The sequence below is a fragment of the Strix uralensis genome, chromosome 5, assembly GCF_047716275.1.
Source record: "Strix uralensis isolate ZFMK-TIS-50842 chromosome 5, bStrUra1, whole genome shotgun sequence".
Classification (NCBI taxonomy): domain Eukaryota; kingdom Metazoa; phylum Chordata; class Aves; order Strigiformes; family Strigidae; genus Strix; species Strix uralensis.
In genome coordinates, this window is record NC_133976.1 from 45,857,562 (window position 1) to 45,884,834 (window position 27,273).

Consider the following 27,273-nt stretch of genomic DNA (forward strand, 5'->3'; position numbering starts at 1 on the left):
TCAATATCCACAAAGAATTTTAGTGGGTTTTGTCCTCTGAGAACTTAGATTAGAATTGAGGACATAAAATGAAATAACTATAGCAACTTAACTATTTCTTGTGCTTATTTCTTTCTGACTTTATAAAAAAATAAGGCAATGAAGGATATAGTGCTGCTGGAGTAATTTTCAACCTCTTCAGCTGCCATGCCACACATCCTAATTCAAATGTGTAGAGACAGAAATTAATGCTGTGGAACATGGAGTATGAGAAACATCCACAAAAAAAATCATTTTGCTTTATTACCACATTTAAAATTTAAGGGCAACAATGACTTTTTGCAGAGCTAACATTTAACTAGATGGCTAAGGTTAAAGGCAGAATGAAAAGCAATTATATATAGCACATAAAGATTACATTTCAGACCAAGATATTTTTAATTATGTGCAACTTTGCAGAAAAGATATAATTTGGCACAATTACACAGACATTTAAAATTAAAGTTCAGACAACAAAGAAAGTCTCTCCAGAGTTAGACCTGTGTAAATTTATAGCTTAAAAAAAAAAAAAAAAGTAGGAGAGAGTTTACAAAGCAGTACCTTTCAGTTACACCATTCTGAGAAAATATGGTAAAACAGGGTACTGTATATGAAGGCTGTTTCAGATTTTTTGGAAAAAACTATGCTTAAAGTATAAGCCATCTATATGGACTTCTTCAGAAAAAAAGTCATTGAATTTTACCCAGTTTCATCCAGAGATTTGATATCCATAATTTCTGAATTTCATATCGATGAAATTCTGTAAATATTATATGTTCAAGAAATGTACATGCTGTTTTTTTCAGCAAACTATTCTACTCCAAAAATCACCTTGCATTGTATTTACATACAAAGGCTAAGGACACCAAAAAACTCCTGCAACAAAATGTGCCTTATCCTAACAGGACCTGAAACAGCTGGGTATAAAAATATGTTTTCACATGCAACCACGGGTAAAAAGAACATGCCATAGTTAGCTGAGGTTTTACTTTAAAATACATATATATTAACTATTACAGAATATTTAATTAGCAGTCATGATACTCCAGTCATGTCTGCAGCAACCCTCATGGTCAGAGTCAAAACTCTTCTCAACTGTTAGAAGGTTTTTTTACTGGTTTCTTGACTTGCCCTGCATAGAAGTAGTTAGGCAATTAACATGGTATTTCAAGTTCTTTGGTGAATAAGTGGCTACATTTTCTGATGTTTCTGGTATAGAATATAAAGAATCATAAATCACAAATCATCCTTTCTCTTCAGTGGTGTAAATAATTTCTTAATGCTTTCATGGATTCTATAAAAAATAGCATTCCGGCACTCTAATGAATAAACTAACCCACTGTCAGGAAGAAACCCACTGCCCAATTAGGAGAATACATGCTGTTATATGAGGCAGAAATTCATGCTCCAAAACTCCTGCAAGGTCTCTGATACCTCCAGGAGTTCAATTTAGCCTCAAAGTTGAGCAAAATTCTGTAGAAGCAAGAGCAAATTGTAACAATGAGGTTTTAAAATGAAGCCTGAGTGTTTTAAATGTAATTTGTGTGTCAGCTGACAGAAGCAATGTAATGTTGTTTGGTATTTGCAAACAGCACTGGCATTTTCAACAAATGCTGAAGTGTATGGTAGTACAGTGAATATAAACTCAAACCAGTAATTTCTCTAATTCCATATTCTACACAGTCCCAGTGTTTTCTCAGTTCCTAAAGTGTATCTTTGAGATAATAAATGTAATTAAAGCTGTATTTTCCATGACACATTTTCTACTAATGAGGAAAGATGGGAAAGCCAGCATACTAACCAGAAAAAAAAAAGGGTTTTGGAATGTCACTTATCATATGATTCTTATTAACACAGGAAGATTTTACAAGGGCTGGATAAATGTTTAAGAAAGACATGAGAAAATTCATGTGCAAAGTAAGCACAGCCATTAAAAAAATTACTTTTTCCCGGTATAGAATTAACTATGTACAAGGCTTAATTTTACACACAAGCCTTGGGAAAAAGCTCTAAAGTCATTTTTTGGGAAACTGTTGAGAGTTCTGGCAAACAATGAAATCTGTTAATGGAAATGCCAACGGTTGTCATTTAACACTGCACATTGCACCAGAAATGGATTTAAAAGCATCACTATGGGTCAGTCTATAATCTATGTATACTTGCCCTGTGGAAGTCACTAGAGCTTGAGTTCCTGGTGATATATGGCACTAATGAAATATCTTAGTGTGTTGTTTGCACATGCTGTAGTTTACCATAATTTAACAAAGACTCACACTTGAAACGCTAATAAGAGGATCTCAAAAGCTGTGGAACACAAGTGGTTATCTTGTTATAAATTTCAATATTAAAGTTAATTTCCACAAAGATCATAAATGACAAAACTGGGAAGGAAAATTCGCATCCCACTTTCCTTGCAAATGAGACTCATTCTCAAATTAGTGTGTAAAATGGAAGCTGGTTAGCAGAACCTTGTTGGAATTTGAAAATGTTCGTACACTCACTGAAAAACATCACATTTGCCTTCAAAATGTTCATAGACAGAGACTATTTTACCACTGAGCTTTGGTATTGGATGTACCACTTGCAGCTTCTCTAATTACTAACTGCAAATTATAACCTTCAGTGACAAAACTATTTGGTGACAACATGGGTTATGTGGAACTAGATGAAAACCAACATCATTTTAAAAGCACCTGAGGGGTAAGCAAACGTAGCTGTGTTTTACAGTAATTTAACTAAAAGCAGGAGGTAAATTTGTCAGAAAATTGTTAACAATATCTGCTATTCATCTTAGCTACAACAGACCAGTTGTGAACAAATAATGGCTTCCAGTGTAAGCATAAAAGAAAAAAATGTGGTAATTTTGGGTATATCATGTGGTAACTGATGTTAAAAATCAAATATTATAAGGATGACTATGGAATTTAATTACTGTAGACAGTTATCTTGCCCCAGCCTGCATGAAAACTCACTAAAGGCAATTCAGATTGCTGCTGTATTTAAAGGTCCCTTCTACTGCCACTAATCAGCTGCAGCAAAATAAAATATATAGTCAAATAACTTTTTCCCCTAGTAAAATATATATTTAAAAATTTTTCAGTCCACTCTTTAAATATAATATAGGTCCATTTTGTATCTCCCCCATATCTAGAAGCCCACTGCCTGATTCAGAGAGCTTCTGCTGTTTGTAAGGAATAAGACACCTAAATTTAGCTGTCTATGCATTAGGTGTCTACATATGAGCTTGTTGTGAGAGTCAGTTACCTAACATAGGCATCTGGTGTCATTGCAGTGACAAGGGTTATTGCTTCCCAACCTCTAGCTCCAGATAGACACAGCCCTCCTGTTAGTTTTGTGTTGTATCTGCAAGCCCTGCCAGATTTATCACCAGGTTAGCTGGCAGACTGGATTTACTAGAGCTCCACAGACTACAGTCAAATTTTAGATACCAGCTCACATTTAGACATTCAAATTCAAGAGTCCTAATTCCTGTGCTCTGTAAGATATAGTATAATGCTTAGTGTTTGTAATGATGTACCCTGTAAGTATCCTCCAGCTTGACACAATTTAATACCAAGACTTCATATTCAGTAGAATAGTTAATGTAACTGATATGCTTAATTCTACCCCTATAACATTGTTCTTAAACCTGTAGCAAACATAAGGATTTCCTTGATAATTTGATGTATACATTGTCATTTACAGAGAACTGACTTTTTGAAAATATTAAACATTGCCTGCATATTAAAATATTACAAAAAAATCAAAATAATTTCTGTGTAACATTTATGTGAAAAGGAGATAAACTACATATTCACTTTTTTTTATAGAAACTATTGCCTTCACAGAATCAAACCAGCAATGAACCATTTGGTGGACATTCTTGTTTCTGAGAAGTTCAACTGAACCAATGACAGTGACTTATGCTGTATCAATAGTCCCTGTTAGAACTGCAGACAAAAGCCCTTCTCTATTACCCTGGTGTGACTACATATTAATATTAGCTACACAAGCTGAGTTCCCACAGTGGGTCCAACTATCCATCTCAATTGCCCCTGCAGTTTAAAGTCAGTGTGTGTTACTATTCCCTATCAAATATGACGTGCTTTGTAAGATGGTGTTGGCAACTAGAGCTGAATTCAGCTTCACCAGAGTTATAGATGTTTTCACTCCCTTTAGTATGTGTGTAATATGCTACAAAGACTGTTAAATGAGAGCTTATTTACCATTCAATGATGGAAAGCTATAGTCTCTCTCTCTCTCAATTTTTTGCTTTTATACAGGGATATTTCCAATAAGTACTCATGAGTGTCTGCAGTTTCCCATTGTTGCTTTGTGTCAGAGCCACAGTCATAAGCTTTCAGAGAAAGATGCTATTTTAACATACATATTTCTACTATTTTTATCCCTGAATCTGATATTTGTTATATACCTAATCATTTACTTGTTAAATCAGGGGACCAATTTACTCTTATTGTTTTACGTTTAGATATAGTCCTGAATATGTAGTACACTCTTAAAATCAGTATTGATATGATAGAAAATATTAATTCTCTTGGGAGAACAGACACTGAGTGACAGGAATACAGAAATTACTGAAAACCATATATTCGAATCCCTTGGAAACTTGGCCCACTTATTTTCATATATAGTAAAATAAATTTTTAAAGCTTGTGTATTCATTGTGGAATCTAGTATAAAACCAGGCTTATATAATGCAGTTCTCTAATTAATTTTGTCTTGTCTAAATAACTAATTGTGTGAACATTATCTGAATTGTTCAAATGCATTAACTGTTTGAAAATAATCCACTGATTCTCTTCCACATCTCTTCTGATCTAGCCCTTTTTTCATTTGAATTTCCATTTTTCAGCTTTAACAGTTCCTCACAGGAAACTGGAATAACAGTATTCAGATTGTCTTAATGTTAGTGTTATGCTTGGATGATTAATTGTCCTTCTAAATGTTTTTAGTATTTAGTATAACATTTTGAAGGATTTGGGGCAAGAAAAGCTATGAAAGTCCTATTTCAATTTAATTTAATTGTGTGTGTTTTCACTCCTTAATGTCAATACAAGTTTCACTAATTTTTTTAAAACTCCAAATAGTAAGGCAATGCTCTAAAGACCTGGTCCCGTTCCCAGTGAAGTGAACTCGGATTTAATTGCATCATGAATGGGAAGGATTAGAGGAGTGTGATGCATCTCAATTGGCTGGACTGACCAAAAGGACTGCTTTCTATTTAATAAACACTAGTATAAAAAACAGATTACGCAACATAGTGTGACTAAATCATTTGAATCCAAGTATTCTGGACATTATGAAATGGAAGAATAAAAAAGGAATTTTATTTTGACAGAGATGAAGTGCTGTTAGTTCAGAGAAGGGATGATTCAAAATATCTAGTTCATAGTTTATAAAAAGGAAGTACCAATATTTTAATTGCAGATCCTATTTTTAAGAAACTACTGTAAGAAAGTAACTTTTCCTAGCTGAATACTGGAAAAAAATTATTTTAGGAGTCTCTGTTTTACATTATCACACATTATTAAAATTACAGGTATTCCATTTTTCCAGAATTATTTGGTAGTACTTCAAGTTTGTGTCTGTTTTCAGTTTCTGTCTTAAGCCTGAGTAAAATGACACCAGTAAATGGACATAACCCAAAATAACTTTAATCCAACTCTATTGCTTGTCTGATTTATTTTTCACAGTGTGAGAAGCACATGTCAGGTGAAGAGTCAGAACATGTGGGAATGGTAAAGTCACCGCAGACTCCATTATTTATATTTTTTGGCCTTAGAAACATCTCTCTGGGGTGAAAAATTCATTTCTATATGTATGTACAGTTATGTGTGCAATACAACTATGTGTTGCTGTTCACCCTTTCAAAGAAAAGAGAACAGTCTGAAAACTACCATACACGAAAAAAATCTCTTGTCCAAGTTCACAATAGTTATATGACACCACAGTTCACCATGATAAACTGCAATTAAAAGGGAAGAGACAAACCTAAATTTCAAGGTCATCCATAATCCTTTCCTCCATCAGTGTTAACATTTATATATATATGTGTATGTGTATATATATATATGTATGAGTGTATATATATATATGTGCTTTTCTTAATATTATAGTAAAATGTAAATTCCGGTTATTATATTGCTTATAGTATCTGACATATTTGTTGGTTTGCTCCTTTTTCATGTCCAATAAGAAATGAGGGAATCTCTCACTAGCTCTTGGATTCTGGCTTGCTCACAAGGGAAAAGAAGAAGGGAATAAATCAGTAAATAGAAGGTTGTATTAATCTTACAACCACCTTAAACAAGCCTCACTGAGCAGCTTATTCAGAACGTAATTTACCTTTTTTTCTTTTTCTGACAGTTTTAAGAAAAGTGACAGGGAACACATGGGACAAAGTATTAGAGAAATTGAACCTCAAAAGGGGAGAAAGTGTTTTATGTTACCTCCTGGTTAGCAGCAGCTAGTTCTTCTTCCAGTGCAGAGACTCTTTCTAAAGAAACCCTCAGTCGTTCCCTTACCTAGAAGAAAAATCAAAATATGTGCAGTAACGTAATTTCTATCAGTCTTTAAAGATTATATAATCCGCCATATGCACTACTGTATGCCCTGCCAGTCTCTTTGCAGGCATGTGTGTTGCATCCTTTCATGAAACATGTGTAGTAAACATTTAAACCTAACTATAGGAAGATTTAACCCACAAAAATAGATGTCAAACTTTAAATGCCATACTGCTGTTCCACAGTTTGCCTATAATTCCATGGAATACACAGGAAATGCAAATATTCTAAGACCACATTAGGCATAAAAATAAAACGTTGTTCACAAGCATCTTTTACAAAGGATAAGGAAAAAACCTAAGGTGTTTGAAGTCCAGTCCATGGAAGATAACTAATCTGTTCATATTAATTGAATGCAATAAATTAATTGAAAAAATAACTTGCAGCATTGCCTTCAGGTACACATACTAAAGATTTTTTTGTATCGTCATGTGGTTTGCTTGGGTTTTAAAAAAAGTCATAAACAAGATATACTCTCATAAGCAGAAAAGACTGCTGCATTTGTACCAGTTTCATAGTTACTCAATTATTATTATTACTATTGCAATTTTTACTAAATACTAATTATTACTAAATAATAATAATGATTTAATACCTCTGAGGACATATTTACCATGGAGTGTTCTGCCTCAGCCTCAGCTCATGTAGTGACAGACAACCTAAGCTCTCCCAATATGATCAAAGGCACATCAGACCTAAAGTGATCTTCAGTGCTGTGTGTAGGTGACTCTCTCCTGATTATGAAAGGAGCCTCTCCTAATCTACACAACTTCATTAGGCCCCTTACACTAAATGACTTTACAACCTGGCTAATCAGTCAACACTCAGGTTATATTTCTAAACACGATCCAGCTACGCTGCAGCAATGCTGTTCCAGCTGATGATCCAAGGATGTTTAAGGCCATTAGCAATGTTTGTAGAGAAAGTTAGCACATTCTATTAGACCAAGAGATGTAGCTGGAAAACAAAGCAAAACAAAAATCAATCTTTCATGTTCAATGAAACACCGTACATTTTCATGTACGTACAATTGTTTTCACACCCTTGACAAATACAGGAGATCCCTGAAAAGGCTGTGTATATCCTAATGCTTTCATACTTTTTCCAGTGATACCTCTTAGACTAATAAATATTATCTTTCCTTACATACTTTATTTTCCATTACTAGTGACAGAAGCGAAATTTTGCAAATAGACACACCACATCCCAAGAATGGCGTTGACTTTAATAGATGAAAATTACTTAGAACTATAACATAGCATGTTCACTAAATTTTAAAACTAACTAAATCTAAAGATCAAATACATATTCAGGAAATGAACGCTAAAAAACCCCCAACTACTCAGCCTTTCTAACAAATGCAAATATAGTTGTTTATGCAGTCCTTTGAGGTTTTGGGTCCTCTTTACATACTTCAGCTTTATTAAAAGAAACAAAAATTGAAAATGTATTTTATGTATTCACTTAAATTATCTGAATGCTCTCAGGTAACTGTGGTGTTACTATACACTAAATAATACTGTTAGCCTTAACAGAACAGAAATCACTTGTGATTTGTTCAAAGGAACAAAAGAAAAGTGAGTTAGAGTGTTAAGGTTTAAGAAATATTAAGCCGTTCTCAAGATCAGAAAGACTCCTCAATTTTTTAGTTCAATTTCTGATTTATTAATTTCCCTCTATTCCTTCAGCACTATAAGACTGAAAGAAATCAACTGCTAATGTTCCCAAAGATGCATGTTGTAGCTTAAATGGACATTTGTTATAGGGTTTGACTATGTAATCAACAGCTGAACTGCCGTAACTGACTGTGCCGGTTTCTCACTTGATGCAAATGAAGTTTAAGCCATCTTGAAGTGGCAGTAACTGAGCCATCTCTGAGCAGCAGTGATAAGAGTGAAAATTACTACAAATTTTCATGACTGTTTCAACTGTTTTCATGCACCAGAACAACAGAATACAGTGAAAATATGCAATGGAACACAAAATGGTTTTGCTATTTATTAAACTTTTGTATTATTTTTCATCAAAGATGTATGTAAAAAATCTTTAATCATAAAGCTTGCTTTCCAAAATGAGCTACACAATTCCTGGAAAACATCCTCATAAAGCTTCAGATTTATGGTAGTACATAAGCTATCATACCAGTCATTTTATATAATTTTTTTTAGTATTCATTTCTAAACCACTTGAATTACATAAAATTAATTTGAAGTATTTTATATACTAATTGTAATTTATTCGTAATTTTCATCTAATTCTATTTTTAATAAAAATACTTCACACCAACTGTATAATGCATCAATTATTCTGGCTGTAATTGAAAAACTTTCTTTAAATAGCTGAAAAAGTATTTCTTACTTCATTTGCCTTTCCTTTTTTTCTATTTTTTAAATCATATTCTGCTTGAAAAACAGCATAATTTCTCCAGTTCTTCTACCAGCTTCCAAGGGATGCTCAATGAACCGTTTGCCTGTCCAGATGGACAGAAAGTTCAAGCAGTATGAGTACACTACCCAGTAGTCACATCTTTCCTCTGTCTCTACTCCTACCACACTCTCTGCCTTCCCAGATGTTCTCCCGATTCCAAAACTCTCTTTCTGTATCCTGCTTCTCTTCCCACCACCATTTCTGTCTTGCACTAGCTCTCCACTATTAAAGTCCATGTCCTACCAGTGAGGGGTGTAGTCCTGTCTTCAGGAGGCTTGATTTCAATCTCACTAATGACAGTGAGAGCTGGCAGACAATAATTTCTTAATGGAAACCTCATCTTAGATAGTAAAAGTACATGGAAAAATAACATTCATATTTCTGGCTTCAGTCCTCTTTGCTGTAAGCGCTGCTGAGGGACAAGACAATTGAGAGAAAATTCACAAGACAGCAGTTGTTAATAGCTGAAATGAAATGCAATGATTTGGTAATTTAAATTTTTATAAGTTTCCTGAAACCTCCATGTATTCAAACCTAAGTGTTTTATAAATGAGAATGCATGTTTAAAAAATATGTTATAAGATGTCTTAACACTGGCATAACTAGGCCACATTACCAAGGAGGTCACATCTCCACAAGGACCTGGAATCAGAAAAATTATCTTTAACCTTTACACACTGTAGCACTGTAGCACTGAGTCCTAATTGGTTTTATACAGACATTTTAAAGTCTGAAAACAACACTCCCTGGTAATAATAGGCATTTTTTTCCAAAGAAAATTTAGGAAACACATTTTTACATGGTATTTCAGAAAAAATAGATAGAGAATTAATGTCTTCATTCTGAATATCTAGCTATTATATTCAAATCCAATTTTTTTCATTCTTGGCCTATTGTCAGTAACAACATGGAACAGTACAAATGTGACACAGAGCAACAGTTGGAAGTTATTTCCTTTGCCTTGCCTTGCCTTGCCTTGCCTTGCCTTGCCTTCCCTCCCTTCTATGTACATAGTTAAAGCACTGCCTTTTTTATAATGACCTAACTAAAATTGCAGTCTGATGGCCCTTATTTGTTCTCTGAATATAAGAGTCGCTGAAGGAACTGAAAGCAACCCTGCCTTGGCACAGAAGACTTCTTTTTTCCTTTCATCTGACCAGTAAACAACTAATTCAGATTCACATTTGCCATGGTGACATTGGAAATGTTGCAACTAATTTTTCATGTTCAACCACATGCATAAAGCTGAAGGAAATCTTTGATTCTATCAGTGAAAAAGAGGAAAAGTGCTACCTCAGTGCTCTGATCTTAAGGAGAAATTTGTTCTGGTTTACAGTGCAGAAACTGTAACTTTATTTCTCACTTTAAATTTCTTTCTCAGTTGTCATTTGATTTTAAAATAAACTTGAGGAAGAGCAAAAAAGCTGAATAAAGATTTCAGGTTTGGTCATTCACATTCCAGGAAAGAATACAGGCTATAAATGTCATACCAACATATGTGCTGTACATATATTTTGAAAAAGATTTTACTCTGAGCAATTATTTACTGTTTAGTAATTGTATTAATGTTTTCCTGAGCTTTTAAAGTTTATATTGAATAACCTTTGAATCTAAATACAGGGCAACAGCCAAAGCTTCTGAAAAGTCATATACAAATGTATTGCAAAGAATTTTATACTGGATTCCCTCTTCAAATTTATGTTACAGCAAACAAAACAAACAGACTCATCCTCATTTTTCAGAAGTGCAGGAAAGGGTGTTGTTCCTGGTCACTATCTTGTTACAGAAAAAGGAGCTGGAACAAATGGAAACTATATTTATCTTATAATTTGTTTTTATTTTTCATGTGATGAATGCAAATTAATGATTAGAGTATTACATTATTTTCTCTTTTATGAAAGTCAAAGATGGTAAGTGAGTAACTACAGTTCGTAGAAGTAAGCATTATCTTAGTGAGATAGTGTTTACCACTTCAGAAATAACATACTACTTAAATTTCACATGGTTCTTCAGTGTATTTCTATTTTCTTTTCACCAAATAAAGCTTTATTAAATAAGGTTAAACAAACTAAGATTAATCAGATGTCACCTGATCTATCAAAACATGCTATAATATACATCTTTAAAGGACAGATTCCCATTACAGTTCCACAGACACAGCAGCAAAGGGTTTCTCCATGTTAGAGGGTATATCCAACAAGTGCCCAGATGACTGGGTATTCCTCTGGCTTTTAAGTGCAACCACATTATCTTGAAATGTAACATAGTCAATGTCATGTTAGAACTGCTGTCGGTGCAAAGTATCACCCATATTTCTCTGTCTCCTAGCAACTGCTTCCCACTTTTTCCTTGCTGTCAAATTCTTTCTTCATTCTTTCCAGATCTGTAGCCCACAAAGAGCTTTTAAAAAGCACTTGCACATGCTAGAATTGAATCACTTTTTTTCACGAACAGTCTATTGAATAAAAGCTCTCCTAGCTACCTGCTAATGAATAAAAAGATAGTGATAATGTTGACATGAATAGGTTGGTTTTATTTGCATGAATATTAGGCATACTTTTGTGCCATGAATCAATCTTAAGAGAACGAGTGTTTTTGAATCTTAGCTAGGACAATAACACTTGGTAGTTGCTTTCCTCTTTGAAAATCAACTGGAAACTTTTCTTAAAACATTGACAAAAAAATGGGTTTGGAGAAGTTGCTTCAAACAGTTTCTTCTTTCCAAATGGACACTTTAAATGTTGAACCCAAAGTTTTAAGCAAAACAGGAAAAATGTCTGCAGGAAAATAAACATGTTCTGACAGATATTAGAGGTCAATTATAGCTATGGGATGGTATAAATAAAATATCTCTTTTTTCTAGTTTTTTCTTCTTGAATTGCATATAACGAATATGTACTTCCTGATCTACTCTATACTCAGTGTCTATTCTAACCATGAAGTTAATCTGAGCTTCTTCAACTCTGATGATGTCTAGTAAATCTCAACTTCATTTGCTGTATTATAAACTATTCCATGTATATTCATTTATAATATCCCAAATATTTCATAGTGCTGTCTTACATTATTTCTACAACTTTTCATTGCATGAAATAAAACAAAGAAAGATATCAGTTACTTAGCAGAAGTAAGAGAAGTCTTTGAGATCTGAAGCACCAAGAAGGTTGGGGGTGATTAACTGAAGAGAAGTTTCCACAAAGACTATCTTCCCTATAAATAAAGGTCTGTATTTCAAGTGACTTACACAATAGCAAAGGCTATTAGAAATGTTAAGTCAGAATTTCTTATCAGTCCCAGTCGTAATCAGTCCTAACCTCTAGTGTTTAAAACTCCATTTTTTTTTAACAATGCTCATTGTTTGTGGGACATAACTTAACCTTACTCTTAGAAAAAGCCATCACTGAATTTAACTTTGAACATAAAGAAAATTTAGAATTGGTAGCAGAACTACTCATGTCTTGTGTTTTCAGATTTTAAAAAATTTTAGCATAATTAGATAAAGATGTTTGAAAATATGTATAGCTTCTGTCAAATTAAATTTCTAAATAATAATACAGCTAGTGCAGTATCAATTTAATTTTCTGTGCCACACCTCAGTTACCCAGGGAGACACAATGAAATTTCTTTGAGATACACATAAAATAGTAAATATTTATAAACTAAATTAACTCTTTCATTATCCCCATGCCCTAAAGTGAAAATTCTCACAGAATACACCAGGACTATGCAAGAACAGACTAAGAAGATTGTTGTTTGGCACTTCTAGGATTTCATATAGATAATGGGGTAAGAATAACAGCATACTCTTACTACCTTCTACTTACTAGGATGTACCTATTGGGTTCAGCCAAAGAGGACTGGCTCTCTATCATAGGAAGCTCATGATAGGCTTTCATTCTACAGGGGATGAAGGGATGCTGAAGGAGCTGTCAGACACTGAAATAACTGCCAATGACAGTCATGCTTTCTCTGAATAAAGCCATGATGGCCGTGATCTCCCTATGGTGGTCTATCTTTTGAACAAAAGGTAAAGGCAAGGCCCAGACTTCATGTAATATACCGAGACCCAATAGGCTTTTTGAAAAAAGTTAAAGTATCATTCTCCTTAAACTTAAGCAGGCCTCCCTGGAAATATGAACCCTGAATTGATAGGTTTTATTTTCCACCCTCCAGTCGTTTTGTATTTTTCATTGCATTTTATTATAGTAATGAGGACATTTTTGTAGTTCTTGTACTGTGTACATAGTAATCCTTGCATGACTAGTCATGTTTTGTGGCAGAGCTTGTTACATCACCTCGAGATGTCTTAGTGAGGAAGTGAAAACATTTGCATTTAGGAAGAATGTAAAGACTGTCTTGGGATTTTTGTAAGTTTAAAAGACAAACATTTTTATGAAAATATCTTGTTATGCTTTTTCAAGGGTGTAATGGCTAAATTATTGGTTTCAATGTCAACATTTTTTGTGAAGAAAAAAAATTAAAGAAATGTTTCCATTATTCATTTGAAAGGGTCATAATACATTTTCAATGTACTTTTGACAGTTTCCATACTCTTTATCCATTAACCTACTTTGGTTTTGAGTGTATTTTCTGCTAGGGCAGTGTTTATTTCCTTTGATATCAGTATATCATATATCATGGTTTTTTGCCTCAGTTTTTACTGCAAAGTTCTCCCCTCAGGCCTCCTTGAGCATAGCAGCAGTCTGTGCAAGTGAAGCATAACCCACAATGCAGGAGGACAAGACATACATAAGTCAAAGGGAGTAGGTTGGCTGAATCCAGGGGTGCTAGGAGACTTAACTCGTCATAGTGAGGCCTTTTTCATCTTTGACAGGTAATGGCAGTCAGGGGAGATTTCTGATGAGTGGAAAACCCACAAATGTGTCCACCATCATGAAAGGCGAGAATTATCCTGGGAAGATCCTGGGAAGTACAAGCTGGCCAGTGTTGGGAAGGTTATGGAACAAATCTTCCTGGAAGCCATTTCCAGGCACATAAAAGGCACATGGTGATTGGGAAGAGCTAGTATGTCTTTGTCAAAGGCAAATGACATCTGGCTAACCTTATTGCCTTGTGTGATGAGATTACAGGCTCCATGGATGAAAGAAGAACAGTGAATGTTTTTTACTTTGTCTTTACCAAGGTTTTCTGCAATATCTTCCATTTACCCCTAGAGAAAAGCATGAGATATGAATTGGATAAATGGATTACACAGTTCATAGAAAATTGGCTGGACTGCAGTGCTCAAAGGTTTGTGATCAGTGACACAAAGTTCAAGTGGCATCCCATTACTATGAATGGAATAACCCCAGGCAACAGAACAGGCTTAGGGAAGAGATTGCAGTTTTGCAGAAAAGATCTAGGGGTGAATAAGGCCAGACATACAGTTCAGTCAGCAGGTTGAGGGAAATGATTATTCTCCTCCGAACTTTTGAGACTCCATCTGGTTTTGGTCTCCCTGGTACAAGGAAGACACTGACAGACTTCAGTGAAGGCCCTCCGAGTTGGTCATGGGCTGGAGCACATGGCATATGAGAAGAGACTGAGAGAGGTGGGTCTGATCAAATTTAAGAAGGGAAGATTCATGGGAGACCTTATTTCTGTCTACAACTAGCTAATGAGAAGATGTTGAGAAAACAAAGCCACCTTCTTCTTGGAGATGCAGACTGACAGGACAAGAGGGAACAGGTGCAAGACTCAACAACAGAAACTCCAGCTGGGTATTATAGAAAAAAAATTACAGTGAATGTAGTGAAACACCAGAACAGGTTTTCTCCCTGGAGATATTAAGTTGATTAGACAGGACCCTAAGCAACCTGAAACAGTCGGCCCTGTTTTGAGCAGGTTAGGCCAGATGTTGTCTAGGATGTCCAACCTACATTATTCTATTAGTCTCTGAATAACTTCAATGAATTGTCATAGGTGGATTAATATCTTATTTCTGAAGGGTCTGAAACAAATCTAATTTATATTTCTGTCAAAGAAAGTGCAGAATAGATGACTCATGACATAAAGGTTTTTTAGCACATTTGGGTGCATGCAGTCCTTTTTACTTCCATTATTTTTGATTAAGAATCCCAATAATGCTGACAATGTGTGGTATAACGTGATAGCATTATATTATCAGGTATCTAGATGATACATAAAAGATCTTTGATCTAATCCTTCAAAAGAGAGACACTATAACATAAACACATAATTTTATACAGGATTTATATCTGAAAAGAATGTGTGCTAAATTTATAACAGATTATTTTAAAATAATTTACTAAACTGTTTCCTTGGTTGATCTTGGAATGTTTTATAATAAAAATATTATTTATTATATCAAAATAAAAAAGTTTCAACACATAGATGAATAGCGCATAGGAAAAAGTAATTTTGGCCAATCAATTTTAAAACTTGTTCTATAATGTAACAAATCTCCTGTTAATACGATTGTAGATGGCGATTTTTCTACACTGATAATTATCATTACCACTGGGACAGAGATCAGATATATACATAAGATGTGTACCTGTGTCACTCCAAATTTTTTAGATGAACTGAATACTGATTTTAACCTGTTACAATAAAAAAATATAAACCCAGAATTTTCAAGAATATAGGTCAAAATATTATATTTAGCTTCAATCTAATGCTGTACGATAATTTTCAAAATAAGATGTAAAATAAACTGCATAGTACCTAAACACTAAAACATTCACAAAAGAAAATGTGTAAGAAGTACATAGCTGCTGAATAATCAGAATCTATTTAAAGTTTGGTTCTTACTATTTCTCAACTTTATCCAGCATAATGTCAAAAAGTAAAAAAGAAGGAGAACTCCCTACTCTACAGTTTTATCAATGTTTAAAGTGTTAGATAAAAGATCAAAGCTCAGACCCTATTGCTCCTCAAAAGATATTTTTAATAATATAGAATTTTGTAAGTCCTAATGACATCTAAAAGTTTATTACAATTAAAAGCTTGCAGCAGCTAGAAGTCCCTATATTCCCTTTTCTAGATTTTCTTTAAATATGCTTTCATGATATGTAACTGAATAGAACATATAACTCAAGAGATATACCTAAACACAAAGTAAGTTTTGATTTGGCATAAGTTCTTTGAACCAAGTATGACTCATAACCCACAGTGTTTCACACCTCTATTTCCAATGAAAAATAAATGTTACTGTATAACTACAGCTACCTTTTTCGTAAAGCTGTTTCTTTTGATAATAGTTACTTAAATATAGTCAACTTTCTGAGTATATTTCTGAATTTTAAAAAGTTAAACTTACTACTGTGAGACTGTTGAACTGGTTCCACACAACACAGCTCAACTGTGCAGACAACAGTTTCAGATTTGTGCTGCCGAATGTCTCCCCAGCCTACCCAACCATCTCAAACAGAGAAGCAGCTCAGCCACAGAGATGAACCCAAGCAACTCAGCCAGGACAGACCCCACAAGGAACTAGGTTCTTTGCTTGAGAGCAATGGGTCTCATATGCTTCCTGCATATGTAGTTTTGAGGCACTTAATTCAGGTACATCAACTTCTGAGCATATTGTTTCTAGACATGAACTGAATTTCTGAATTCATATAAGCAATGCTCAAGGTGATACCTCACAGTTGTACAGTTTCATTCAGACAAAAGTCCTCCCTGCACAGGACACATCAGGAATTCATTGTAAAGACCCTCTTAATTAGCATGACTAGATGCTGTTAACATCAGTCATTTTTATCTTGATTCTGCAAGCCCTTCATTACCTCTGATAACAAAAGATCTACTACTTATTTTATGTTGCCCTACTTGTAGAGGGAACACTGTGCTTATGTAGTAAATGCTAAAAACATCTCTGAAACAGGAGGTTTTCCTCCTAAAAATTTTTAAGAGGCAAGTTCCTTTATGTAGTTAGAAGCATCTCATTCTGCCTTTTTACTCTGTGTGTTTTTAAAATTTGAGATACCTACATTTTCTCAGCAATAACTTAAAAGCATATCATACAGACAGTAAAATCCACAGTGTCATCTTTATTTAGTGTTAAATAGGAGAAGCATGTCTGGTAGGGGTGAGATTTGCTTGTTTTGAAAAGTCAGTCCTATTGTCTACAAAAGATAGCTAAAGTGACCTGAAGCACATTGCAGCTATTACTCATACATTCTTATGGATTTCTCTGGACATGTGTAAATGCTCTATGTACAGGACATATTCTAAGATGTTAATAAACAATACTGTTGCTCTGTTGCATCATAAGGCACAGTTAAGTAAGCTAAAGAGTGTATTTAACAAGGTTTTTTTTCCATACTGTACCTTTTCATCCAAAGCCTTGTGGTGCTCAAACAGAGATTTCAGAGCTTTGAGGACCTCAACTTCACTGGAAACTCCTGAAGGAGACTGGGCTTGCCGTTTCACCACTGTCATCCTCAGTGACCTTTCGTGTCTTGAGACAAGGCACTCCAAATGCTCCAGTAACAGCTATTGGATTTGATATAAAAGGTTATTAATTTTTGTGCACCTAAATGCCATGTAATTCTAACTGCAAAATACATGGTACCAAATGGCAATTTTCCTGGCAACCTCACTGTAGGAGACACTGCTGGAATTATTGACAATATTTCACGGTTCTAAATCAGATGGAATAAATAGAAAAAAAGGAAATCTACTCATGATTTCACTTAAAACTCTGCTATGAAAAGCGAGAACAAATCACTCAGCATAGGGTCACTATTTAACTAAATTAAGTACATATTTACAATATTAGTTATGATAGTAATTGATGAGCATTAACAATGAAATAACAACCAGAGCCAGTATAAAGCATCATGCAAAAATACTAAAGAAGTTTATAATTAATTGTAACTGTAATATATTTTCAATTTACACTGGAAGTTACTTAACAAAATACGTAAAAGTAAACAGTATATTTTATTAATTTTTTAAGAGTATTCATAAACGCCACAGCTAATGGTGTTTGTTGCTAGCATGTGCTCTAAAATGTTCATTGTCTCTGTTGTATTACAAACATGATGGAAGACAAAAAGGTTCATAAAGAAAAATTTCAGGCTATTGTAAATATCTGTAAAATAACCTGTAAATAATCTATTGTAAAAAAAAATTATAATTATTTTTCAGTATTACTCTGAGGTTAAATGAAAAATTGAAATGATGTGTTGATGTTGTATAGAAGATTCCTGATTTGTCTATACTTTCATAGGGCTACCATTGCTGCTCTTGTTGTCTGAACATAAAAGAGAATTGATTAGCTGTAAGATTAAAGCAGGGTAGCTAAATTCATGAATCACAATGTAATCTCATCTAAGTCATTGAACTGGAAATTTGAGTTACATGGATAATTGTTTATTATTTCTCCTTCAATGTGGTTCTTAATATAGCTATTATTAGTAAAGATAAATATATATCTGTAATCCATAGTTATTCTCAGTCACATAATGACCTTTATTGTTACATGAATTAATAGACATAGAAGAGCAAAAGCAGAGTGTAATCACATTACACTTGCAATATATTGCTATTAAATCAGGAATGATTAGGGTTTGATGTTATCTTTGCTTCAAACATGGTTCTCGTGTTTGGATTTGCACCTGGTTATTATGTTACAATAACTGTATTATTCACAAAAATAGTGAACACATATGCAAACAATGTTAATATATTAAGAATTATAATGACTCCACACAGTTCAAGAAAGGAGGGTATTTCTACTGTTTCTGAATTCAAGTCATGGCCTGTATTTATCAAAAGCAAATGTGCAAGAAATCCAATAGGGCTGACGCAGATACCGGTGGATTTTTAACTATTTGAGGCAGTCCAAAGTCTGAAGAGACCTCTTCATCATAGAGCCATCAGGAACTTGGTACAGGGCTGTGGTAAGGTTGTATCTTAAATGAGATCAGAATAACTTCCAAATACTTACAGAGCATTTCTGTTCATTGCAGTACTTAAAAATACAGACTGTTATCATGAACAGAACTGAATATGGGTCTAAATTCATATATCTTTGTGATTTTTCTAGGCCACTTAGTTTATCTAGGAGATAGATGGAGGAAAGTAAGTCAATAGTTGATTTCTAATGCTACAACTTACTCTCTGCCCAATCTCTCCAGAGACTGCATGGCTGCAACATTTCCTTCTCTCTGCAGCTGGGCTCTGCCCCACTCCACAGCTCTGGGGTAGCCAGACTCTGACTCTAATCTATGGTGAGGACTTACATTTCTCCACTTGTTGGCTGATCCTGCTAGTCTGGCTCATCCTGCTCTGTTGTATGTCTTGTCTGCCTTTTTTTATGCAGAAACTTTTCAATGCATCATAGCTATCTCTGAAACAGTCTAAATCTGGTCAAAATGCTATGAATTGCTGGAGAAATTGAGAAAAAAAAGGAAAATGTTGAACCACAGTTGAGCTTTTAGAATGGGCATTCCTTCCATAAGTCTATAGTTGTCTGAAGCTCAAACTGACACCCACTAAAACAGTCCAGAGTAACAAAACCTTGGTGACTATTTTTTGGCCTAATGCTGAGCAAATTTATCATATTTGATGCCCTACTACGCTAAACAACTTATCTCTCAGACAAATGCTGTGGTGATCGGAAAGGAGAATTCTGAGAGCCTGTATGCAAGTCTTAGTTGGAAGGGAAAATGAGAAAATCTGGTTTAGGAGAGAAGAAAAATTATGGTGACAGAATTCTTGACATAGAAAAAGGTTTAATGACAAAGGGAATTGCGCATAACCTATAGCACAGGGATTAATAAGGAACACAGGAAAAAAGCTAATATACATCCAGAGCTTCATTTTGAATTGGTGTAGACAGATAATCTCAACAGAGAATTTGAAGTCAGCATGGACAGAAGAAGGACAAGATCCTTACCAAGAGAAGGAATAATGGAGATCAAAGAGAGTGATGAAGAGAGCAAAAAAGTTAAACAAGGTTTCCAAGTATAAGAGTGGTTGGAACTCAAGAATTTCTAATGGGGTGATTATGGAGGAGTTTACTATGTGGGATGAACAGTGCAGCTCCCTAGCCCTTTGCAGAGCAGCAGATAACATAAGTAACTTTAGGTTAAGTTACTGTCATGTTAGAAACATGCATAATACATAAAACTAAACCAATGAAAGTCATGTATTTAATATACACAAAAGCTAATTTTGCCCTTAGCTTAGAATTATCATTTTAGAGGTGACAATATCATATTTCAATGTCTGCATATATTTCATATTCATTAAACAAATCAAGAGCAAAATATTGTGTTGCCTATTTTACTGTATCAAGACAGATGAGCTGATGTCACAACTAAGTGTCAAAATACTCAAGAAGAGTTACTGCGCTACTTTTGCACATTTTCTTTCTGTTCTTATTCACTCAAGCTACTCAGTCTGAAGTGGTTCATTTTTCTAGAGACTACCTCTGAACACTGGAATTTTCCTTATTGTGTGTGCTAGGTTTGTGTGGCAGGGTTTTTGGTAGTGGGGGAGGGGACAGCAGTGGCCCCCTGTGAGAAGCTTCTCAAAGCTCCCCCGGCTCCAAATCGGTCCCACTTCTGGCCAAGGCCAGGCCAATTAGTGATGGTGGCCACGCTTTGCAATAACATATTTAAGAAGGGGAACCTGAGAGGGGGGTGGATTTTGAGAAGGAGTTGAGAAGGACACCTATGTGAACACAGAGATCAGTGGAAAAAAGGATGAGGAAGGGGGGGAGGTCCACTGGAGTAGGGAGCCCTCCTGTACCCTGTGGTGAGACAGCAGGGCCGCCTCCTCTGCCACCCATGGAGGTCACCGGAAGAGCAGAGATTTGCCTGCGTCCTGTGGAGGACCCCCAGGACTCTGTGGGAAGAAGCAGCCCCCACTGTTGTAGTTCGATGCTCAGAGGACTGCAACACATGGAGGCAAACCATGCTGGAGCATCTCGAGAAGAGCTGCATCCTGTGGGGAGGACTCAGAGCAGGAAAGTTTGTGCAGAACTGTCTCCTGTGAGAGGGACACCATGTGGAGCAGGGGGAATAATTCAGAAGAGTGCTTCCCTCACACACACCTTGGAGGACGAAGGGGCAGACTGAATGCACCTCCCATCCCTTGTCCCTGTGCCACTGGGGGAGAGGTAGAGATATCAGGAACAAAAGCTGGGCCCGGGGAAGAAAGGAGGGGTGGGTGCTTCTCATTGTCCCATTCTGTCTATTAAGTGTTGGATTTGTTAGTGTGTGAACTGATGTTCTTGTTTTTCTTCCTCTAACGAGTGTCTTTTGCCTGTGACCATTTAAATGTGTGAGAGACCCCTCCCTGTCCTTATCTCGATTCCTGAGCCTTTTTGTTTCATTTTTTTCCTTCCCAGCGCTGATGGCAAAGGAGTGAGTGAACGGCTGCATGGTGACCAGTTGCACTCTGGGCCTAAACCATGACACCATCAGCCCTAAGAATGCTCAAGAAGGCATGCTAACATAGGTGTTTGGCTTGTAAAAATTTTGTATTTTTGCTTTTCAACATAAGTTAACTCTATTTCTCCACAAATTCTGTGAGCAGCAAATTTTCTTACAGCAAATCCATCTGGGCAAAGAGTATTATTAACCAAGTCTCCCAGTGCCACATTACTCCCAGCCATGCTGAAAGGGAAGAATAACCCAAGGGTTAGAAAATCTGACTCTGAGTGAGCAACTGATAGCAAATCCTTGTCCCCTTCTCTGCTGAAATGATACTGCTATTTTATCCATCTTTGCCCCAACTACAGTTTTATTAAAAAAAAAAAAAAAAAGGTAATAGATCTCTACTTCCCTGGAATAGAAAACGTAACTACACTGACAGAACTATGAAGTGCCTCACTGCTACAATGATGTGGGAAGGGACATATAAACATATAAAATTGACATTGAAGATAGTGGTGTGTTTAATGACTGAAGGAAATCACAATAACCTGTGGGCATGGGGGCATGCTGAGGACTTCCCCACCTATATAATTCAAGAACTACTATTCCAAATATTTGTGAGACCACCACAAGATTTCATGTCAAAATAACATTGTAACAGTATTGGTAGTTCATTGAAATTACATAAGAATTGTTAGAAAGAGCTTTAGGTATTTTAGTATGTTGCAATTAAACTCTGGCACTAATAAAGGTCATGGGCTGCTGAGCATTTTCTGCTCCCTCACACTGTCAAGTTGCTACAGTTGTCAAGCTCTCAGAGGGACAGGCAGCTTGCAGAGAAAAGAAGATGAAGATCAACAGCAGCAGGCAGGACAGAATCACCCACGCATCATTGCTATGCTTTTCCTACTGGAAAACATAAACTTGACAATGAATTATGAAATAATCTGACAAGTGAATTTTACTTTTATGCTGGGCAAATTTTAGGATGCTCAAGGTGCTGTGCTGATAACTGTATTTTAGCTAAATGGGATGAAGGTTTCTGGAGCTCTGGATTCTTCATGAGCATAAAGAATATTTTAAAATAATCATTTAAAGACTGAAAAATGTTCTAGTGCATATTCTGTGAGTGAGTGAAGCATCTTCAAAATGTTAATTAGAACTAAATAGGGGGTTGGAACTAGATGATCTTTAATGTCCCTTCCAACGCAAACCATTCTATGATTCTAAATTAACAATAATAGAAAAAACTGTTAGAATGTACCCAGCTTCCTGTATTTCTGAAATCACTTCCAAAGTACTTGTGGAACTGATTGATTTCTGTGAATGCATGGTTAAATTTAATGATGTAAACTACATCAGTGTAGGTTATCACCTACCTATGTTATGCTATACTATCATTACTACATGGACACTGATTTACATATGAAAAATGAAAAAAGTTAAAACATTCTTTTTCAGGAATGATGACTCAGTAAATTGAAATTAGTGTGATTCAGTAGAGTTTGTATTACTACAGGACGTGGATTTTAATCAATATAAAATATTCTATCATAACTTTATTTTCAACAAGCTTGTTTGTAAAAAAAAAGTTCACAGCAGGATAATAAATGGAGAAATTAAAGAATCAGGAAAGGGTGATGGAAAGAAAAGGAGAGGCATACTTAATGGAATACAGGGAAAAAGTATAAATGATAAAGGTTTCACTAAAATGAGACAGACTTAGCTTAAGGGATACCTTAGAGGAGTGGGGCAACCCACTAAGAAGACAGTTCTATTATGAGGTCTAGCTTACAATTTCTCAACTGCACAGGCAAAATTTAATTTCTTTTCAGTCTATACTTAGAATGCACATTGTTCAGTGAATCTCCATCTCCAGTGCAAGCAATGAAGACTAAGTAAAAGAAGCAAACATGGGGTTGAAGGCTATCTCTAAAACCAGTCACAAAATCAGTCATTTTCTTCAGCGTTGTTCCACAGTGGTGGAAACCATTTTGCACCTGTGGTCAGCTGGGGTCAAATAGCTATACTGTTCAATTACTGGTGAAAATCTTTCTTTGAAAAAACAAAGTTAACTACAGCATATGTCCCATGTCTGTCCTTCTGTACATCAAAGACAGAAAAGAAAATACTGTCACCTAAAACCTTAACGCAAACACACATATGTGAAGCAAAAGTATGAAAGAAAATGTAATAATCAGGATAATGATACAAAGTAATAGAAAAGAAGAAAAGGGGTTTTATGAGAATAATGAATACAAATATAATAACTATTAGATTATAGAGTGTTTGAAAATACAGGTATTGAATTACTATATATTACATTTAATATTGTCATCCTGTTTTCTGTGACAGAAGTTCTTATTTTGAAAGAAGAAACACATGAGTCTAGAAGACAGATCACAATATTGAGGTGAAAATAATAAAAATTACTGTCATTTGCATTAGTGAAATAATGCTTTTGTCTTTACAGAACTTTAGGAAACATACTTGTTTTCATGTGTACAGTGCCTTCAGACTGTAAGAACTCATGTTATCATGTTTAAAAAAAAAAAAAAGGTAGCCTCACTTAGTTTCAGCACCTATCAAACTGATGTAAGTAAAAGGACCTCTAAGAAAATGAACTAAATAAAGGAGTTAAAACCATACTTTAAAATACATTCTTAGAGTTTTCCAACACAATAAAAGGGAAATTTAATCATAAAATATAGGGTTAAGAGGGTTAAGTTCTGATCTATGGCTTTATGAGACTGCAATGCCTAATTGAAGATGTTTTATAAACCATTCACTAAGGAATTGAGACAATAAGATATGAATAAAATTAAATTCAAGTCAGCCTTATTCACTTTAATAAATGCTTCAGCTCCTGAGGTATTAAGACGATGATACTGTCTTTGTTACTGCTTTCATTCATGAAAATAGGTTTAATTTCTCCTGTTTCTAAAACTGCTTGAACTGAAATATTTTAGATCAATTTAAGTAACATTTTATGCTATATACAAAAAGCTTATGTATGTGTCTGCTCTCTGCTTCTTTGTAGTGATAAACACAGTCAGATTAATCCGTATTAGTATTGTAAAAGATTTTTGTTTCAGCTGCCAGTTCAAACCCTGAATTTCCTCATAATCATATTCTAATTTAATAAATTAATCCTACAAACTTTTTCTACTTTTAAAGAATACAGGTTGAGACAAAAATAACTTTCAAGTTTAATTTAAAATTAGCACAGCCAAATTAGTGTTATTTTATAATTTCCATTAAATAATATGTTCGATCATATTGACCTTTTTTCCAGCTTCAGAAAAGGTGCTTTCTTTCCACATGCTATAGGTGATCATTCTAGATAGAGAATATCCAGAGAAATAACTGTAATGGTTTCTATTAAGATATTTTTGTGTACGTTTTCAAAGACACATGCAATGTTTTTTCAGAGAGAATCTGTTTGTCTTCTTGTCAGCAATGCCACACAAAGCCATACATATACATATGCTCCTGCATTTTCTATTTTGCCTTGTGTACTGACAGATTAAGTTGCCAGATAAGTTTTTGACATGAAAATATTTCTACTGTAATATGTCAGAAAAAGTTAATTATTGTAGGCAGTAAAAATACATATTTAACAGCAAAAGGTCAGTAGGAAGCTTTGCATAAGAATGCTGCTAGAAGGATTGAGTAGGAACTTGATTAAATATTGGGGTAAGGTTTAAACCCTGGTATTTTGGCTGAGATGAGACCTGGAGTATACGGGTCCCAAAGAATGTAATTCCATCATAGTCTTTCTCTAATACATCTAATTGTCAGCATCTGCTACTGCAGCTTGGCATAGAGTGGCAAATCATAATGTGTGTTGTTGTTTTGGGTTGGTTTGTTTGTTTTTGTGGAGATTGGCAAAAACTGTATGAGGTTGTTGCCCAGAAATAAAGACGCACATAGGTGTGGGTCCAGAATAAAGAAAAAATTGCCAGTTAGGCATAACTGAAAATGTAAAAGGGAGCTAGAAGGCTAGTATGTACTCAGAACCTGAGTTGCCACTTTTATTTCTTCTTGCTGATCTTCAGTTTGAAGCAGTAGGTACTTCAAAGAGTATCATTATGCTGTCACTCCAGGGAGATAAAAGGTTGGATTAAAAAATTCTGAGAATTTGGAGCTGAGCCTCTTAATTGTAGGAAGTGCTACTTGGGACAAAAGTGGTTGTTGTGAGTAGTTCCACTATGTGTGGCTATGCATGAGCGTGTCCTGGGAGGGCAGGTAAGCCTTGCTAGCACAGTCAAGCTAGAGTTGGGTTAAGTGTGAACACTAGTGGAATGAAAGAAAGAAGCTTAGTTGGACTAACTTTATATATTAGAAATGACATTTAATTTCCTCATTGCAAAAGTGTATCAGTGATCTTCCAAATATTATTATTTTATTAGAATCTTTGCTTAATTAACAGAAAAAATTTGGAGCAACTTTTTCTTACAAAATATTAATGCTGCTTTTCATTAATAACAGCATAAATCTCAGTTTGCAAAAGTGCCTCTTTATAAGCAATGCCTTCTCAATGAATGGTTCTAGAAATCTCACCACTAGCATGTCATCAAGACTGTATTCTGAAGACAACAGCTTTGTATCTAAAATGCTGGTCTTCCCCTACGAAAGAAGTGCACAGGAGCCTATACAAGACAGCATGACTATTACAGCAAACTGGCAACTCATGTAGTATATGTCAGCTTAGAGCCTGGCAAGAACATATATATGACATGATGGGGTGATAATTTATTAATGAACATGCTAGAGATCAGGATAAGGCACGTCTCTCAATTTTTTCTCTCTCCTTCCCCATTAATACTTGAACTGTATCTTCCCCACTTGTTTACTGTAACATCTCCAGCATTTCCTATATTTTTTCATAGCCTAAATCTTTTAATCTCTAACACCTAGCTTCATCCTTTTTCTGAAAACACACTGGTACAGTTTGTTAATTTTAACTGCAAGGACTTCTTGCAAGGATTATCACACTATAACTCTCATTTGTTGGTATTAGTTCTCCTGGAAAATCTCTTACCAATTTTTCTTTTACATAACACAAGAAACACAGGAATGGATGATCTTTAAGTTTCTTGGTTTGCAAAGAAAGTGCCTATGACAGCTCAGTCTGATTTAGGTGATGACTTGCAGTTGACTCATCTTCCTTTTCTCTCACAGTTGTTTGGCAAGTGACTATCCTTGGCTTCTAGGCTGTTTTGGGATTTTTGCTATTCTGTACTGCTTAGATCAGACCCACAGTAAGTACTGGTACACTGCAGTTTTAATATACCAAGTTGGTGTTCAGTGGGCTTGTAGTGAAATGGATAAAGCACTGTGCTAGGCAGCTTTGTGAGCATACTTATGGAGAACTTAGGACAACTGACATGATGACCTTGCAGATCTAGTTTATATGGCATTTTTTCTGTAAAGAAAGGAAAATGGATATATGTTCTGTGCAGGAATGGGTATATGTAGATTACTGAATAGGTACAATTGAGCATATATTTTAACTACATCTCTGTATTCAAAAGTCTGTACTGGAAATTAACACAAAGTATTCTTTATTCTATGTAAATTATTTTCTTAATTGACTTTCCTATTTTTACCTTAAGTACTAAAATAACTGATACATGTAGCTGTTACTGATAATGTAAGCAGCTTTAGAAAGTCTTCAGATTTGTAGTTGAGATGGTTTGCTAAACCTAAAGAATGCAGTGCAATGCCTATGTGCTTGTACACTGATTAATTGTACTTTTGTGGGGGTCATTTTGGACAGTATAGACTGTATGAGAATTATGGGACAAAAAGGAGGCCTCACCTATATCTCCCATGACATTTCACAAACCCATCACCTCTAAGACTTTTGTGTTAATTGTGATCAT

The 27,273-nt window shown here is 35.0% G+C and overlaps 1 protein-coding gene across 13 annotated transcripts in view; it reads right to left on the reverse strand.

The window, feature by feature from the left end:
* PPFIA2 (PTPRF interacting protein alpha 2) overlaps positions 1-27,273 on the reverse strand; it is a 359,571-nt gene that overhangs the window by 111,369 nt on the left and 220,929 nt on the right. For 11 of the 13 annotated variants that reach the window (XM_074870681.1, XM_074870680.1, XM_074870675.1 and 8 more), the window contains 2 exons: positions 17,325-17,489; positions 6,489-6,563 (listed from right to left, as the gene is read on the reverse strand). In XM_074870681.1, coding sequence (XP_074726782.1) covers positions 6,489-6,563; positions 17,325-17,489 — 240 coding nt within the window. The remainder of the gene's footprint in view (positions 1-6,488; positions 6,564-17,324; positions 17,490-27,273) is intronic. The other 2 variants (XM_074870673.1, XM_074870678.1) reach the window with 1 other exon arrangement.